At 39.8% G+C, this 16,581-nt stretch overlaps 2 protein-coding genes across 2 annotated transcripts; one reads left to right on the forward strand and one right to left on the reverse strand.

Annotated features, from left to right (window-relative positions):
- The first annotated feature begins 139 nt into the window (after window positions 1-139).
- Window positions 140-16,547, forward strand: msh4 (mutS homolog 4). Its single transcript, XM_030127578.1, has 20 exons — window positions 140-330; window positions 10,400-10,570; window positions 10,654-10,817; window positions 10,909-11,019; window positions 11,191-11,306; window positions 11,399-11,572; window positions 11,645-11,817; window positions 11,918-11,985; window positions 12,125-12,199; window positions 12,344-12,408; window positions 12,502-12,671; window positions 12,752-12,888; window positions 13,114-13,217; window positions 14,078-14,202; window positions 14,826-15,026; window positions 15,129-15,247; window positions 15,336-15,464; window positions 15,657-15,831; window positions 15,906-15,994; window positions 16,221-16,547. The coding sequence occupies exons 1-20, from the start codon at window positions 189-191 to the stop codon at window positions 16,416-16,418; spliced, it is 2,706 nt and encodes a 901-aa protein (XP_029983438.1). The 5' UTR covers window positions 140-188; the 3' UTR covers window positions 16,419-16,547.
- vcpkmt (valosin containing protein lysine (K) methyltransferase) lies at window positions 5,951-8,754 on the reverse strand. The gene is made up of 5 exons (XM_030127577.1): window positions 8,486-8,754; window positions 8,285-8,398; window positions 8,090-8,162; window positions 7,846-7,965; window positions 5,951-6,494 (listed from the first exon to the last, which is right to left on the reverse strand). Exons 1-5 carry the CDS (start codon window positions 8,740-8,742, stop codon window positions 6,390-6,392), a joined length of 669 nt encoding a protein of 222 aa, XP_029983437.1. The 5' UTR covers window positions 8,743-8,754; the 3' UTR covers window positions 5,951-6,389.
- Window positions 16,548-16,581: the final 34 nt, after the last annotated feature.

Here is a 16,581-nt window from a genome sequence, read left to right on the forward strand (position 1 = left end):
AAGAATGTGTATGACAGATTTGTCTTAGCCCGCCAGAATGATTGTTTGTTGGGGTGGTTTCTATGACGACAGTCTGATGGGATCTTGGCCAGTGTGGCGTAGTGGTTTTGGTATCACATAGGTGACTGAGTGTGCTACTGGAGTTTTCAGTGAGTTCCTCTATTCTACATAGAAAGAGGAAGAATGGGATGAAAACGAAAGAGCACCCATTCTGTTTCAACAAAAAGTTCTGCAATACTGGAACAGACTACTTTTTCCCTCTTTGCAACAGTGACTGGCCCTTCATTAGTGCACTTGACAAAGATGTAGAACAGTTGAGGAATAACTGTGGTGAGTGGTATAACAGCTGCTTCTCTTACTTGCCTATATACCTAGTTTGTGTTGTGTTTGTGGTTTTCAGGGGCGTAGCTTGTCATCCTCAGTTGTCTCCACTTCCTGTTAACTCCAACTGCAGCGTATTATTTGCGCAGGTAACACTAATACTCATTTCAGACTGCGGCCTGTGAATGTAGTCATTGCCGGCTTAATGCTGGCTTGCGTTTGAAGACCACACCCAGCTGGATAATCACTGGACATGCAGACACAGATATTCTTATGCACATATTTGAACACCATTATTAAAGTGGTTTATTTATCTGCCAAATGGTTGGAGGGAACACCCACTCTTACCGGCAGTTCACACAGCTTGGTTAAGAGGTTGCAGGTACTGAAGGACAGTAAAACAGCTGTTACTCATGATGGTTTAAAACCTCCGTCCTCAGGTTAATCCCTGTGCACCTCCAGTAGCCTTAAGTGAGCTCTTAATAATGAACTCAAACAGAGTTCAGTGTAAAACAGGTCCGGAAGTGGCTGAAAGCTGTTTGAGGTTTCCTGCTGAGGTTACTGTTCTTGAATGCCATGCTAAAATACCATGCATACTCCTTGTAGACTTGCAAAATGTGTGAGCTATACACAAATAAGTGTTTTTTTTCTCTGTGGGAGTGTCTCAAGTTTGTTTTGAATACAGGTTTCTTAGTTGAGGTTTTACTCATAAATAACTCCAGAAAAGTGTTGTAATTTTAATAGGGGCTCTGCTCTGCTACAGACCAGCTAAATAAATCTGAAAACTCAGGCTGTGAAGTCCAAGGTGCACCCTGGGCATTGATCCAAAATACATTCCATTCATTTCTTCAACAAAAGGTTTCTTGCTGTGGTGAAAGACCAGAACATTATCAAGTACTTTAAGTCTATGTGACAAAAATAATTTGTTCACGAGTATATAAAAAGTTCTCTTACTAATAATTTAAAGGGGTCATATTTTACTAAACCCACTTTTATTAGTCTTTGGTACATTTATTTGTGTATTTGGACCCTAATAGTCCAAAAAGTTGAATTTGAACCCTCCAGGTGCTATCTTTATGTTAAGTCCAGCAAAAATTGAGTGGATTTCTTCAACTCATTTCAATTCCTTCTACATTTTTTACGTTTTATAACTAGTTAAGTCACAACATTTGTACATATAAGGTCAAGACTTCTGACGAACATTTTTCTGAGTATGCCATAATTGTTTGTCAGCTGCAGTGGTTGTAGTAAAAACTGAAAATATGTCCAAACTTCAAACTGATTACCTAAAATGTTTAGCTGTTGGTTGAACAGGACAGAGACGCACGGTCAACAACCTGGAGGGGGTGGGGTGTGAAGTGGCTCACTTGCATTTAAAGGACCAGCGCTCAAAATGACCTTTCTCTTGTCATTACTCAGGTTGAAGTTCAGACCCAAGCATAGCATTTACAGTTTATGTAGACCACAGGGAAATGTTTTAAAATGCATAATTCCATTTAAAAAAGACAAATATCACTCCTTTAAGTCACTGATCATGTTGTTTTGTTTATACAGTTTTATTACATGTAACCATGTTTTAGTGTTAGTGCTTCAGTTTAAAAGCCATCCAATCTAAGTTACATTAATTTTGTTTAGCCTGTGGGCTTCTATTTATATTCCATTATGTGAAAACCTGAAATTTGTCCACATGATTTCTCTTGAGAATTGCAGGATGCCTCACACAGCTGCGTGTTAGACTGAACCAGTTTGTCCCTGTACTTGTGCGCTGTGTTTTTCCAGCTGCAGCAGACAGGGGGTAAGGAGAATCATTGCTGAGTGTTAACCATCTTGCTTTCAGATCTAAGCAAAAGCACAGTCTAGAAAAGGGATGACAGGCATTATAGATGGTGCTGCAACTTACAGACTAACGGCTGGAAGGAATGAAGTGTATGTGAAGAAAAACTGAATCATTTGGACATATGAGACCTTCCTGTTTTGTACATTTCACTCCCCTTTTTATTTCTGCAAGTAAGAGATCACCTGTTTGTTCTATATATTTGCCTCATGCTTACTACAGTACCCAGTAGTCTGCCATCTGCCATGAGGCTTTTAGCTTAACATAAACTCTACACAGACTGATCTGACAGCAGCATCCAAGAGTGATTTCATTACAAAGTGCACAGGACTCATTCAGTAGTGTCTACCAACCACATGGATTCACTCACAGCTTCCACACACAGAGTGACAGAATGATGAAGATCCATGCAAGACAACCTCAAAGGCTTCGTTCAGCAGCTTGCCACCACACTGTCACGCTCCCTGAATGACTACATCTGTATATCTGACAAGATCACTGTAATTACAGAAGAGTCAGTGTTTAGAGTGACAGTGTGTCTGGATTAGACAACAGTTTGGGCTTGGAGGAATCTCAGATCAGTGGCAAGTCAGGCACTGCTGCTTGCACAGAGTCCAGATTCAGACTACTGAGAGGTAATGACTCAGGGAAACACTACACACATACCCACATATATACACTGCTCCCTCCCTCTCTCCACTTTTTTCCCTCAGTGCCGGGCTGCCACACATTGTAATGATGACAAATACATCATTGCACTAGAATGCCCGAAGGCAGCCAACACACCTCACGAAACCTGTAGTATTTCAAGCAATTCTAGATCAATACATTTTTACTGATGCTGTATTTATGCCATGTACAATCTGAAAAGACTTACAGAGGCATTAAAATTGCATCATTTGATTGTCATGTGATGTAATATTTCAATCTTTCACTGAGTTTTCTCTAAAGTTCACGCTTCTAGCCGAATCAATGCAGCTATTACTGCATTAAAGCAAATGGAAGGAGGGGACAGCTAAAATAAATATGATTTTTTTTACAGTATTTAATTAGTTTCCAAGCATAACTGTCTTAAGAGCACCCCCATCCTCCTGTTGCCCTGCATGAAAGGAGATGGAGTCAGCTTTGTGTTTTGCCAAGCTTGTTGTCCTGTCAGGCTTTGATTTACTGGCACTGTATCCCTTCTTGCTCTCAGATCCACTGAACAAAAGTGGTACACATTAGCACTGTTGTATCTTATAGTTCAAAACAGGGGGAAGAGAGGAAAACATAATACAGTCACTGGCTTTATTTTGGAAAGAGCATGTTGTCTGTGGTAATAGTGAGTGCATCAAGTCATAGGAAAGAGAAAGGGATAATCTGTGGTTGTGTGTGGACCCAGGATCACAGGAGTCACACAATTTTTGAAGACTTTTCTATTTTTAATCAGCCCAGTTTGATGTCTATTCTTGAGCCACTCCCTAATAGTTAGTGAGAAAATGAGTCTTCCTTTCTGGAACAGTGTCTCTTGGCTCCAGGCAGCGTGATTATTGGTGACACAAAGGCTTCTCTGTGTCACTTGGCTGTGATGCAGCAGAGTGGAGCACACCACACAGGGGCTGGAGTCAGACTATCCTCCACCCATCTGGTTTGAAGGGGCGCTGCACTGCCTCCTCATGTTATCTTGTTTAAAGAGAACCTGGGGGATGCGGATGGATTACAGAGTTCAAGGAGAGGTTTGTTTTTCACTACAATCCACAAGAAGAAACTACAGTGCCCCAGGACTGTGGTGTCTCTAAAATAACTGCAAACAAAAACAACAGCAACTTTTATCATTCCATAATTAATGAATGAACAGTGTTTGAGTGGTACACTGACTACTTCTACAGCTATTCACAAGGATTTGAACTATATTGGTCTCATTGCAGGATATTTTCTCATAAGTTAAGAGTTATTTCCACTAACAGCACCATCTGTTGGCAGAAACGCCCTCATTCTGTCTGTGCATATTGCTTGTACACCACATGTTCAGCAGTGGATGTATACGGCCACCAGAATCTAACAAGACGTAACTCTAATGTGCTTATGATAACAGATTACAGAGACACCTCTGCTTCACTGTGGGCTGTCCTCATTTACTGTGAGCATCACTGTATTCCCCTGTAGTGCTAGCCTAATTAGCCAATCATAAGAAGACTATAACTACACTTTTTTCAAAAATTATTTTTAGTTAACATTTATGGAGGAGAGAACACCAGAGAGAATGAAAATAGATTCTGGGAGAGCTATGAGTAGACTATGGGATGAAATGTAGATACAGTGCAATGGAGCTCCCCTCTACCCCAGTAATCCCTCATAACCCCACTGGGTGTCGTCCCCACCCCTCGGGGGGGGGGTGGGGGGGGGGTGGGGTGCACAGACTTAATACCAGCTGTGGATCAAATTAATTAGTTCAACAAATCCTGGTCAAGACTAGAGGAGGCATTAATAGTGGGCTTATTCAGACTGTAGCAGAGCAGGTGCCTGAGGCTCAACTGAGGGGGCTGAGATCTCCTGGTAGTCATTATCTCAAATGATCTGCTGCAGTTAATTATGGCATTTGTAAAGAAACAGCAACAAATCTCACTCTTTCCCCTTTGTGATTGGCCATATCACTCACCAAGGTCCTCGGGGACCCAGAGGTCAGATTTTTAAACCATGACTCAATCCAACCATTCCTGTCTTTGTCAATGACACACAAGTGAACATTTCCACACATCTCTCAATCAATGTTGGTCTACGGGTTAATAATGAATCTATTACTTAGGACAGGAAAGGTTACATGTGCGCATGTGCAAGATGTGTGTTTATCGAGAAGCTGATAAAGCTGTTGCATTTGACTGATGATTTACAGCAGCTGGATTATGAAAAGCTTTTTTGTTGCTTTGCTTGCAGTTGCATCCTCAAACTGGGATCACATTGTACACTTCTATAAAGTGATCTGAGTATTTAATGGGACCTTTAGTGTTCACCCCATCCCATCAACTTGAGCATTAACATTTTTATTTGGTCTGTGTGTTGGAGGCCAGCCTGCTCATTACACTTCAGCTGCACTGTGTAAACAGAGAGCAGCATGAAAGGCTGCGAGGGGCCCCTGCATGCCTGTGGGAGTATGGGGCGTACTTCATGGTTTATGCTTGAAAAGAAGTCATAATCTTCCAGCTAATCTGGGGCTTGCAGTGGAAATTCCCCCCTGCAAGCAGAGTAAGACGGCTAGTATATATTATGCTGGTTTCAATATTTAAAAACTAAATGCCCCTCATAAAGATAAATATTTATTCTAAATTTCAAATTTTTTGTGTTAATGACTGTATAGGCAGCAAAAATTTATAGACTTCACTATAATCTAAATTTATTTCTGAGAATAAGATGTGCTTTTAGATTTTTTTGTAATTTGTATTACCTTGCACTTTTAAGTTTTAACACCATATAAAAAAGAGGAATATTCATTTTGATTTACAAAAAATGTTGACAACTGTTGCCCTCTAGTGTCCAAAACAGGCAATGTTTGATGTCTACCAATGATCACAACAAAAAACTAGAAAAGCACTCGGAGAGCACAGACCTCCACCAAGTCAGATCAGTTACCCCCCCCCGGATCACCACCAAAATTTAATCCTTTGTTCCTTGTGCCAGTATCAACATTTCCTGAAATTTTCATCCAAATCCGTCCATAACTTTTTGAGTTACCTTGCACATGGACAGACAGACAGACAGACAGACAGACAGACAAACCAACACCGGCAAAAACATAACCTCCTTGGCAGAGGTAATAAAATACACAGCATTTTACAGTTAAATTACTTGAGCAGTGACTTATTGGATCAATAAGTACAGTACAGTAAGTATAGTGATAAAAAAGTAGACGCACAATATTCTTACATTCACTGTATCTTGTAGTTGAAAATATTGTCTGTTCTGACTTTTTACATTTACTTGATTGTCTTTTGCATAAAAAGCAAAAAGAATTTGCAAGACTAATTCTCTATCTTCAAGCTGGAATATACAAATGACTCACCACAAACCACTGCCAGTACCTTCCCTATCATTGCTGTAATCCTTTAAAGAACAATTGTGGTTCTCATGATGTTTACTGTGATCACGTTTCAGGACTGTTCAGTTACAGTAAAAATTTATTTCTTTACAAAATGTACAGAAAAAAATGATACACTTGAGATACAACTTTAACTAGTGAAATAGATTTAACCACCCAAACTCAAATGTTTCTTCGGATATGCAAGATGTGAATGTCTGGACTACTGAACTCTGGATCCTGTTTGTCTGAAGGGATCTCCTCGCAGCTGAAGTTTTGTTGCAGTAACTGAAGCATAAAAGAAAAGATAACATTTGAAAGTGATGCCAAATTAGTACATACAGAAGCTCACAAAATTTGCAAAAACTCACAAAAAAAAAAATCACAATTCACTGTTATTGCACAAAACATAAAGATACACCTGTTTTCTGAAAACAGTGAAAACATCTTTAAATTTGGTCACTTCTACATCATGTCATGATTTCAGAACAGTCTTGATCCAATTGGTCCATTCTGCAGTGATGTGAGTGGCCTGATATTACACTACTGACCTTCTTCTGCCTTGTGTTTCAGAATATCTCACAAGTGATGGTTACAATTTAGATCAGGTGGCATGCTAAGTCACTCCCTGAGGAACACATTGGTCTAATTTGATTGATACTTTGGGCCACTGTCATCTAGAATCTATGAATGTTAGTACTCTGGAGCCATCAGTGCTCATTCAGCCCAAACCATGACACTACAGCCATCATGTCTGACTGTAGGCACAGCACACATTTCTTAGTAGCTCTTCATCAGATCATCACCATCTATACTGTGCCTCATCACATCAAAACAGGCTAATCTTTGTTTCAACCAGCCACCAGACATGCTGCCAGTAGGTCAGTGGTTTGGGTTGACACGCATCATGGACTACTTGTGGACCTACTTCAGAAAACATTTACATCTTGCACAACACTGATGTAAACTGACCTGGTGGCAACATATGGTTTGTGCACTCACAGTCTGACCAGATGTGAGAATCTCTTCAGCAATACTCATGGCACTTCCACATCTGTCCTGAAGATCCAGCTTGCAAACAGTATGGAGTCATTTTTGTGGGTCTGCCTTGGTCAGTCTTGACTCAATTTCGTACGGTTCTCATAAACCTCTGAATTTTCTCAGCAACTGCACTGTTTAGATTGTTTAAATGTACTGATCTTCTCTTCTCTCATCTTTATGATGGGCAAATATTTTGATCAGACAACCTTGACAGAGTTCTCTGTCATGAAGAGTCAAACTGTTTACTAACACCTCGTGTGGTATTTCTAGGTAATGCAGTTCCTCTGGTTGAATATTTGTAGCATACCAAAACATAAGATTAAAATCTTAACAAATACCTCTGATACAATAAGAAACTTTCTATGGTTGGACAATTTCACAACATGAGTGTACCCACTTTTGTTGCCACTGTTTAAGAAAAAATCTCATTGGTATCTCTCTTTTTGTTTTGCGGAATAGCAGTTTTCTGTGAGTACATATCAGACCAGTTTCTCAAATACATCTGCTTAGTGAAATATTGGAGGGAATTCCTAAAGGCAAACAATGCATTCACTTTTGTGAAGAACTTTGCCAATGGAGTAGGCTGTTCAGTTCTCACCTCAAAAAACTGCTTTTCTACTTTTGGGTTAACACCCTCTGTGCGTTGCTCATAGCAGCAAATAATGCAGGTCTCAGGTCCAGCAAGCAGCTTCAGAGTCTCCACCAGTGGAACAACAGACTGTGAGGAAATAAGAAATGTATAACTATGAGAGATAGGGTCACACTCCTGATTTACTATTTTAACAGCACAACATTATATGTGCATTTTTACAAAAGCCATGGGTGAACTATAGAATGAATACCTGCTCATAATAAATGCAGTCTGCCATAAGGATATAATGTGGAGGTGGCATGTAGTCAGACACATCTTCACCCCTTTGAAGAAGAGAAATCCAAGAATTAGCATGTTTAACAAGGTGCTAATGATACAGGTCGGTTATATTATTAAAAACCCATGCAATAAAATGGTAAAATGAAAATAAAAGTAATTTACAAACCATTTTAGTACCTTGGCAGTTATGGATCCAGTTCCAATAACTTCCTGGTTTTCTAGGATGTTCGCTTTAAGAAGGGTCTGCAATTCTTCCAGGTCTGTCACATATACTTGAGCTCTGTAGAAATGAATAAAATGATCATGCATAACTATATTTAAACCACTGAGTAATATGTGAAAAAAGCAAGCTATTCATTCATCTCACCCTAGAGTTGCTGCCATGAGTCCAACAGCTCCCGTTCCAGCTCCCAACTCCACTACCCTCCTACCAGCCCACACATTCACTCCTGTGGACGGATCACAAAATTGTTTCGTCTCCAAATATTTTGCAAGAACAATGGCTGCATCCCAAACCACACAGCCCACATCTCCCATGTAGCACTGTTTCAGCTTCAAAGAAGAACCGTCGTTTTTTTCAAGTTCCCTCACAAAATAATCATTCTTATTTTGATCATCCGCCATGATGAATGCTGGCGGAAGAAGCTACCCACTTCCGGTTTGTTCTAAACTAAAAGCCTCCTACTAAATCCACGATTCATCCAAATGAAATAGTAGTGTACTGCAACCAATAAATAAATAAAACGCTGGCTAAAAGCATTTAGCTGTAAATAAATGAGAAACAAAATAATTGTACATCCATTAAACCAGTGAAAACACAGAAAGTTTTAGAAACACTCATAGGGTCATCATCTAAGGGCTAAACTAAAGGTAAACAATACACAACCAAAACACTGGTCAAGGGAAACATATGATAAAGTCACACACGCTGCGTTTTAATGTTTTTCCTTCTGTTTTCTTAGTTTTGGTGTGCTGTGGTTCCTGTTTTTGAAAATATTTTGGAAAAACAATTGTAAAAAGTAGTAATTGGTAAATAAGTAATCAAATTACAGCATTAAAGTAGGAAATTATATTATATAAAATAAATACACTTATAAATGTGCTTATGAATAAAAATTACCTAACTGGTACGTGACTAGATCATAGTCGCGCGCGGAGTTACAGTAGCCTGTATGCTAACGTTAGCTAGCTCTTAGCTTAGCTAGGTGTGTAACACAAAGTTACATTTTTTCCTGTAGTGACTTGTACATTAAACAGGTATTCACTTTCGTGTTGATAGGTCGAAATATATAGACGTGATAACTTTCCTTTTGGAGGTTCAAAGATGTTTCGTAGTAGTACGGAAGAAATGACAAGTGGAGGGGACACTTCTGAATGTGGACAAATCTGGCAGATGTCCCCACTGGACAGAAGGGGTCTAAATGATACGACTACAGCTTATGGACCTCTGTCAGCCACTTCAGGGTCATCCCACCAAACTGAAGCTGAAGGCAGTTCAAGCTCCAGCAATTGTCCTCCATTCCCAGGAATAGCCCCAGGTGAATTATAAAGAATAGCCACAACTGAAGCAAACTGGTTCATGTTTACTGTCTTTGGTAGAGGAGGAGCTTCAGAAAATTAGGTTACAAATGATAGAAAACTGTTATAATTGCTTTTCAAAACCTGAAAATATCCTCAAATCTCTGTCAAGCAGTTTGCTTTGATTACACTGGTCTACAATTTTTTTTTAGAAATGATTTGCGTCAGAGATTAAATGTGCTAAATGTTACGCATTTTAATAAGATCAATTGGAAAATAAATGACAAAAGTGCTGGTTTGCTGATGTTTTCAAGGTATATGATGAAGTGTTATTACACATATATATTGGTTTATGTACATTTATATAATAGTTTTATAAATCTTCCACTAAATAGAACCTGTAAAGTGAATGTATTCTAATGTGCAGACAGTGTTTTGAAGTAGATCTTGTAGCTCTGAGACAAATATTCCTTTTGAGTCAAACCCATTCTCTCTTAATTCTTGAATTTCACATTTTGACCCAAGTCTGTATCTTGGAAAGTTCAGCCAACCAGCATTTTTGACTTGATTTTTCTTTATCAGTGACTCTCATGTGGTAAAATTTCATTACTTTTATTCTGGAAGCATTTTCCTTGTAGACCAGTGTTACTTCACAGTGAGGTAAAGGTGTCACAGTCTAACCACCAAACATGACCTTTGGACAATTACCAGTAGGCTACTATATGTCACAGACCCTCTCCTTTTAATTTCTTTTGACACGTAGGTCACATTCACCAGAGCTTCAGGTCTGGAATCTCAAATACATCCATCATTGCATCCACTCCAGACAGCTCCTCCCGCAGCTGTGAAGGAACACCAAGATTCAGAATGACCCCGGGGTCTGCAAGGGCCTCAGCAACACATCCTCCTCGAACACCACTGACTGACCCCACTTGTAATTCAGCCTCATTGAAATGAAATAATGTGTTGAAGTGGCTGGAAGCTTTGTTTCTCATACAGATTTCTCTGTTTTTGCAGTCACAAGTTGTTCTTCTGCAACCACAACGTCCGGAGCTTCTGTGATTGTAGCAGTGGTTGAAGGACGTGGTTTGGCTCGAGGGGAGATTGGCATGGCTAGTCTCAACTTAAAGTGTCCAGAGCTTGTTCTCTCTCAGTTTGCTGACACTGGGACTTATGCCAAGGTAATACATGCACAATCAGAAACTAATAATAATGACTGCACATTTAATACACTGTAAAATACAAGTAATGAAGCCATGTTTTGTTCTTAAGGTTATAACCAAGGTTCATATTTTGGTGCCACTGGAAATACTCATGCCAGACACAGCCAGTGAGAAGGGAAAGAGGACAAAGCTCTTCAACCTCATCACAGAGAACTTTCCGGTACTAATGGACAATAGATGTCTAGAACGATACATTTAAAAAAAAAAAAAAAAAAAAGACACATTTAACCCAGAATGTAGCTCCTCTATTATTTTAAAATAGCAGTCTCAATTGTAAAAGATGAGCACAGTGAACATATTAGAGGTTGTGTCATAACTATTATTTTGTCAGGGAGTAGCTTTCACTGCTATCCAAAGGAAGTATTTTAATGAGAGGAAAGGACTCGAGTACATTCAGCAACTGTGTGCTCCAGAATTTGGGACTGTTCTCATGGAAGTGCAAGCTAAGTATGCCACTGAGTACAATAATATATGCAATTGCTCCAGATTTAATGTAGCAGTATACAGGTTTAAAAATCAGGCGCTTTAATTTTATTCAGGTATTATTGCCTAGCAGCTGCTGCAGCCTTGCTCAAATACTTGGAGTTCATACAAAACTCTGTCTATGCTGCCAAGTCTCTCAAAGTCATCTTTAAAGGGAGTGAACAGACAGCCATGATAGATTCAGCATCTGCAACTAACTTAGAGTTGGTCACCAACAGCAGGGATCACAGGTAAGAATACAACAAATAGCAACAGCATGTGCTTGTGAGAAACATGTGATCAGCTTACTTGTGTTTGTGTAGGAGTGAGCATACTTTACTTGGAGTACTTAACCACACAAAAACCCCTGGTGGTGCTCGAAGGCTGAGGTCCAATATTCTGGAGCCTCTGGTTGATATCGAGACTATCAGCATTCGCTTAGACACCATACAAGAACTGCAGCAGAATGAGGAGCTCTTCTTTGGTCTAAAGAATGGTCAGGAGCAAGTACTTAATTAACTTTGAGTATTGTATACACTGACAATGAATGTATTAAACTGTATTTAAATATTCGGGTTTTTTTATGCTTCTCCCAGTAATAGGTCATTTCCTTGACATTGACCAGCTGCTGTCTGTTCTTGTTCAAATCCCAAAGCAGGAAACGGTACAAGTATTCATGATTTCATTGCAGTAGAATGTTCTGACAAAGTAAATTAATGTGTTTTAAAAGTGCGCACATGTGAGACTAAGCTTTGCCTTTCTGTCTTTGTGAACCTTTAACTTCTTTGACTTTCCTCCAACAGGTTCAAGCTGCTGAAGCTAAGATTTCACATGTCATTCAGCTGAAACACATACTTGATCTAGTGCCACGTTTAAGGGTAGGTCAAAGGGTAGATTGAAAAAAAAAATCTTCTTTCTGTTTTATAGCCATAGAAAGAATCAGTTTTGTCTAGGTGCTCAAATGTCAAAATGCTCATGGTTTTAAAATGGTAATTAATTTCATTGCTATATTTCATAAACAGATGGTGTTGAAGAGCTGCAGCACAGCTTTGCTAAAAGCATACAGCATGTCCCTGGAAGACAACAGGTTGTTATTATATTATGATCCAAGGCACTAGTTTAATTTTGTGTAATTAAATGTACTGTTTTTACTATTACTTCTATATGTGTTTGCATCTAGATTTGATATGATACTAGAGCAGATCAAAACAGTGATTAATGATGACACAACCTACCTGAAGGGGAGCCTTAACATGCGCACCCAGAAGTGTTACGCTGTGCGCCCTAACATCAGTGAGTTCCTTGACATTGCCCGCAGAGCTTACACTGAGATAGTGGATGACATTGCAGGTATTTGTATTTCTTTTAATGTTAATATCTTCACCTGTTTAATTTTTCACACTACAAGCCCTGTTGAATTTCCGACACAGGGCTAGTAAACCAGATGGGGGAAAAATATGGTTTGCCAATGCGTACCAGCTTCAGCACCGCTCGAGGTTTCTTCATCCAAATGAAGCTTGAGGGAGTGTTCTTGGCCGACGGGAAACTCCCAGCTGAGTTCATCAAGGTATAGCCTTCTGCAGACATAGACGGATAAAAAAAAAATCAATAATTTATAATAGCAAAGGTAATATCTTATATATAACAGCGTGTGAAAATATAATAGCTTTTAATGAAAGACATTGTTTTAAACTCAGCATGTTTTAATAGATTCAAATTGCTTTCACAGGGACATTTAGGTTTGAATTATTACATCAACCTTAAAGGTCAGTTTCAATATCTGCTCCCTCAGGTGACAAAGCACAAGAACAACTATGGCTTTACTACTGTAGACTTGATGAAGATGAATGACCGCTGTGATGAGGCCCTGAAGGAGATCTTTCATATGTCTTACGTGTAAGAAGATCTTATGTCTTAAAAACATGCCAAGTAATTTATTGTCGAAACTGAATTACTCTTTGTTGAAAAAGCCTATATTTTATGAAGGGGCACAGAAGATTAGAAAATGTTTCAGTTAACGAGTTAATGGATATTTGTTCTTAATTGATCTAAGGATGTCATGTCACATTGTTTTTGTAGCATTGTTTTCCCTCTACAGGTGACATCAGTTATACAAAGTTGTCCCCTAAAATGTAGCACTCATGTAAAGTCAGTCAGTGTCCTAGGCCAAGGTACTGGTTTATTTTTAGAGTTGGTGCTGCTCAGTAGCAGCCCAGTGTTCCTATGAACTAGAGTCAAATGCAGACCTCCTTTTCACCATGTTCTTATCCGCAGTAACGTGAACAAAAGTCTAGTCATTGCAAGAGATATGTTATATTTTTACTGTAATGACAATCAGTGAGTGACTGCAAACATATTTGATGCTTAAAAACCATAATAAATTAGAAAAGTACTCTGAGAGCACAGACCTCCGCCAAGGCAGATCAGCCCCCCCCCCCCCGTGATCACCACCAAAATTTAATAATTTGTTCCTTGTGCCAGTATCAACATTTCCTGAAATTTTCATCCAAATCTGTCCATATAACTTTTTGAGTTATTGTGCACACAGACAGCTAGACAGACAGACAGACAAACCCACGCTGGCAAAAATATAACCTCCTTGGTGGAGGTAATAATATAATATTAAGGAAAGAGTTTAGTCAGTAGACAAAACTGCCAGTTTGTGTGCTCTGTTTTATGTTTGTCCACTAGAGGGTGCTGTTTATCAAATATCATTATCCCAGTGTTTTTGCAGTGTGTAACTTGTCTCCTTACAGGGTGATATGCCAACTGCTAAGCACTATCCACAGGCACATCCACTGCCTTTACAAGCTGTCTGATGCTGTATCAATGCTTGACATGTTGCTGTCACTTGCCAATGCATGCACCCTCTCAGACTATGGTGAGTTTGAATCACTGTTGTTTTAAATCCAAAAGTCAGTCCAACTCTCAGATTCACCTTTAACAAGTCTGAGGTGTTGTCTGACGAGGGAATGCTGCAAGCACATACAGCAACACCCAGACAAATTCACACATGACAGACAGAATCTGCTCCATTGGTTTGGCAGCTCTGCTTGCCTTAGTTCTTTTTGTGTGGGTTGTGGGCAGCACTAACTCAATCAGCCACGTGGGTAGTGAGCACTGGCTCTCAGCTGTCTGAAAGCGTCTCTACATAGACACGTGCTGACTGCCTGCCCCCTTCCATCCCAGCCAGCTCGTACTCAGATTACCCTTGTTACATAAGTGTGCACTGGCGCACTGTATTTACCAAGACAAATCTCCCCACCAGAGGAGCTAGCTGGCTGTGACAACTACACACACCTCTCAGAAATCTGTTTTTATTTTGCTACACCGTCATCATTAAACATGGAGTATATAGTTCTGATAACTGCCTGTTCATAATCTAGTAACAAATTAACAAAAACTAGCTCTTAGAAAATATTTGAGTAGAGTCATTCCAGGTAGTGGTCTGGTAATTAAAAGTATGTTTTTTTATTGTTGTTTATTTGTTGCTGTGTCTGCCAGTGCGTCCGGAGTTCACAGACACACTCGCCATTAAGCAGGGTCGTCACCCCATTCTGGAGCGGATTGCTGGACAACAGCCGGTGGCAAACAATAGCTACATCTCAGAGGGCAGCAACTTTGTCATAATCACTGGACCCAACATGAGCGGCAAATCCACTTACCTTAAACAGGTGGCGCTGTGTCAGATCATGGCTCAGATAGGTCAGCAGCAGGTCTTCTTCAGATCCCAGGAAATTAAAATGCATGGTGCTATGCGTTTATGCAGCATGGTTTTTGAGTAAAACTTTTTCATTATTATTGCAGGCTCTTTTGTACCTGCTGAGTATGCCTCTTTTCGTGTTGCTGATCAGATTTTCACCAGAATTGGTGTTGATGACGACTTTGAAACTAACTCCTCCACCTTTATGTTGGAAATGAAGGAGGTATGCTTTGTGCCACAGTGCCTGACTTAATCATATATATCACTGAAAAAGTATTATCTTTAACTCTTATTTCTTTTCTTTTCTAAAGATTTCTTACATTATCCACAATGTGAGTGACAGGTCCCTCATCATTATAGACGAGTTGGGACGTGGGACCAGTGCTGAAGAAGGAATCGGCATCTGCCACTCAGTGTGTGAGTTCATCCTTAGCCTGAAGGTAAAGTATGCACAAATAGCTCTGCACTGCCACTCCTCTGTAATGAAAACCAGATAAATGAGATTCCTGCAGTACGTCTACAATAATATTTCATTTGTTAATTTCATATATGGTATACTTCTCAGGTCAACAGCAAAGTTGTCAAATTAATACTCAGGGTTTTAATGCTGTGTGCTGCTGTGCTGTTTGTAGGCATTCACTCTGTTTGCCACACACTTCCTTGAGCTGTGCCAACTGGAGTCCCTTTATCCCAATGTGGAGAACCAACACATGGAGGTTCAACACACACGCAGTGGTGACACTGGTGCTGAGAATGTGGTGTATACATACTTGCTGAGCAGAGGACGCTCTGAAGAGAGACACTATGGTACACAGTTGGTGAAAACTAAGTCACATCTTATAGAAGTTAGTTATGAAAATAGTTTCTATTTGCTCTTTTAGGTCTGAGGGCAGCAGAAATGACTGCACTTCCTTCAACCATTGTCCAGGAGGCAAAGACATTTGCTTCAAAAATCAGTCAGCAGCTCTTGGTATGGTTCATGATCACATTCTACATCTTTTTGTTATATCAAATGCCTTAAGGTGGTCAATTTCTCTTTAATGTACTGGTTTGTACATCCAATATTTTCCACATACCTTATATTTACAAACGGTATTTGACTAGTTCTAGTTCAACATTGGGCTGTTCCCGGAATAATCATTTACCCAAGGGTGGTGCTAGATAAATACCTAAGGTGTGCTGTTCTATTGTCCCAGGCCAAACATCATAGTGATCCGGAAACTCTTGTTCAGAGAGCTGTGTACCACCTGGCCACTCGCCTCTTGCAGACTGCCAGGAACTCAAGACTGGACCCTGACAGTCTTCGTATGTATCTGAAGGGCCTGAGGAAGCAGTATGAGGCAGAACTGCAGGCCGCAGAGCAGCTAGTGTCTGTGGACTCAGAGGAGGAATGACTGACTCAGCCTAGTAATAGGGAGGGGCCATGAGGCACTTTGATAAATGAAAGCTTTATGTCTTGTAATTACTGTTGGCCAAATTTATATGATGTGACTTTTACATTAAATGTTCTGTTTTGAAACGTTGTGGCTGTGGGTAATTTTTCCATGTAAGCATCTA

This window comes from Sphaeramia orbicularis, chromosome 22, assembly GCF_902148855.1.
Source record: "Sphaeramia orbicularis chromosome 22, fSphaOr1.1, whole genome shotgun sequence".
NCBI lineage: Eukaryota > Metazoa > Chordata > Actinopteri > Kurtiformes > Apogonidae > Sphaeramia > Sphaeramia orbicularis.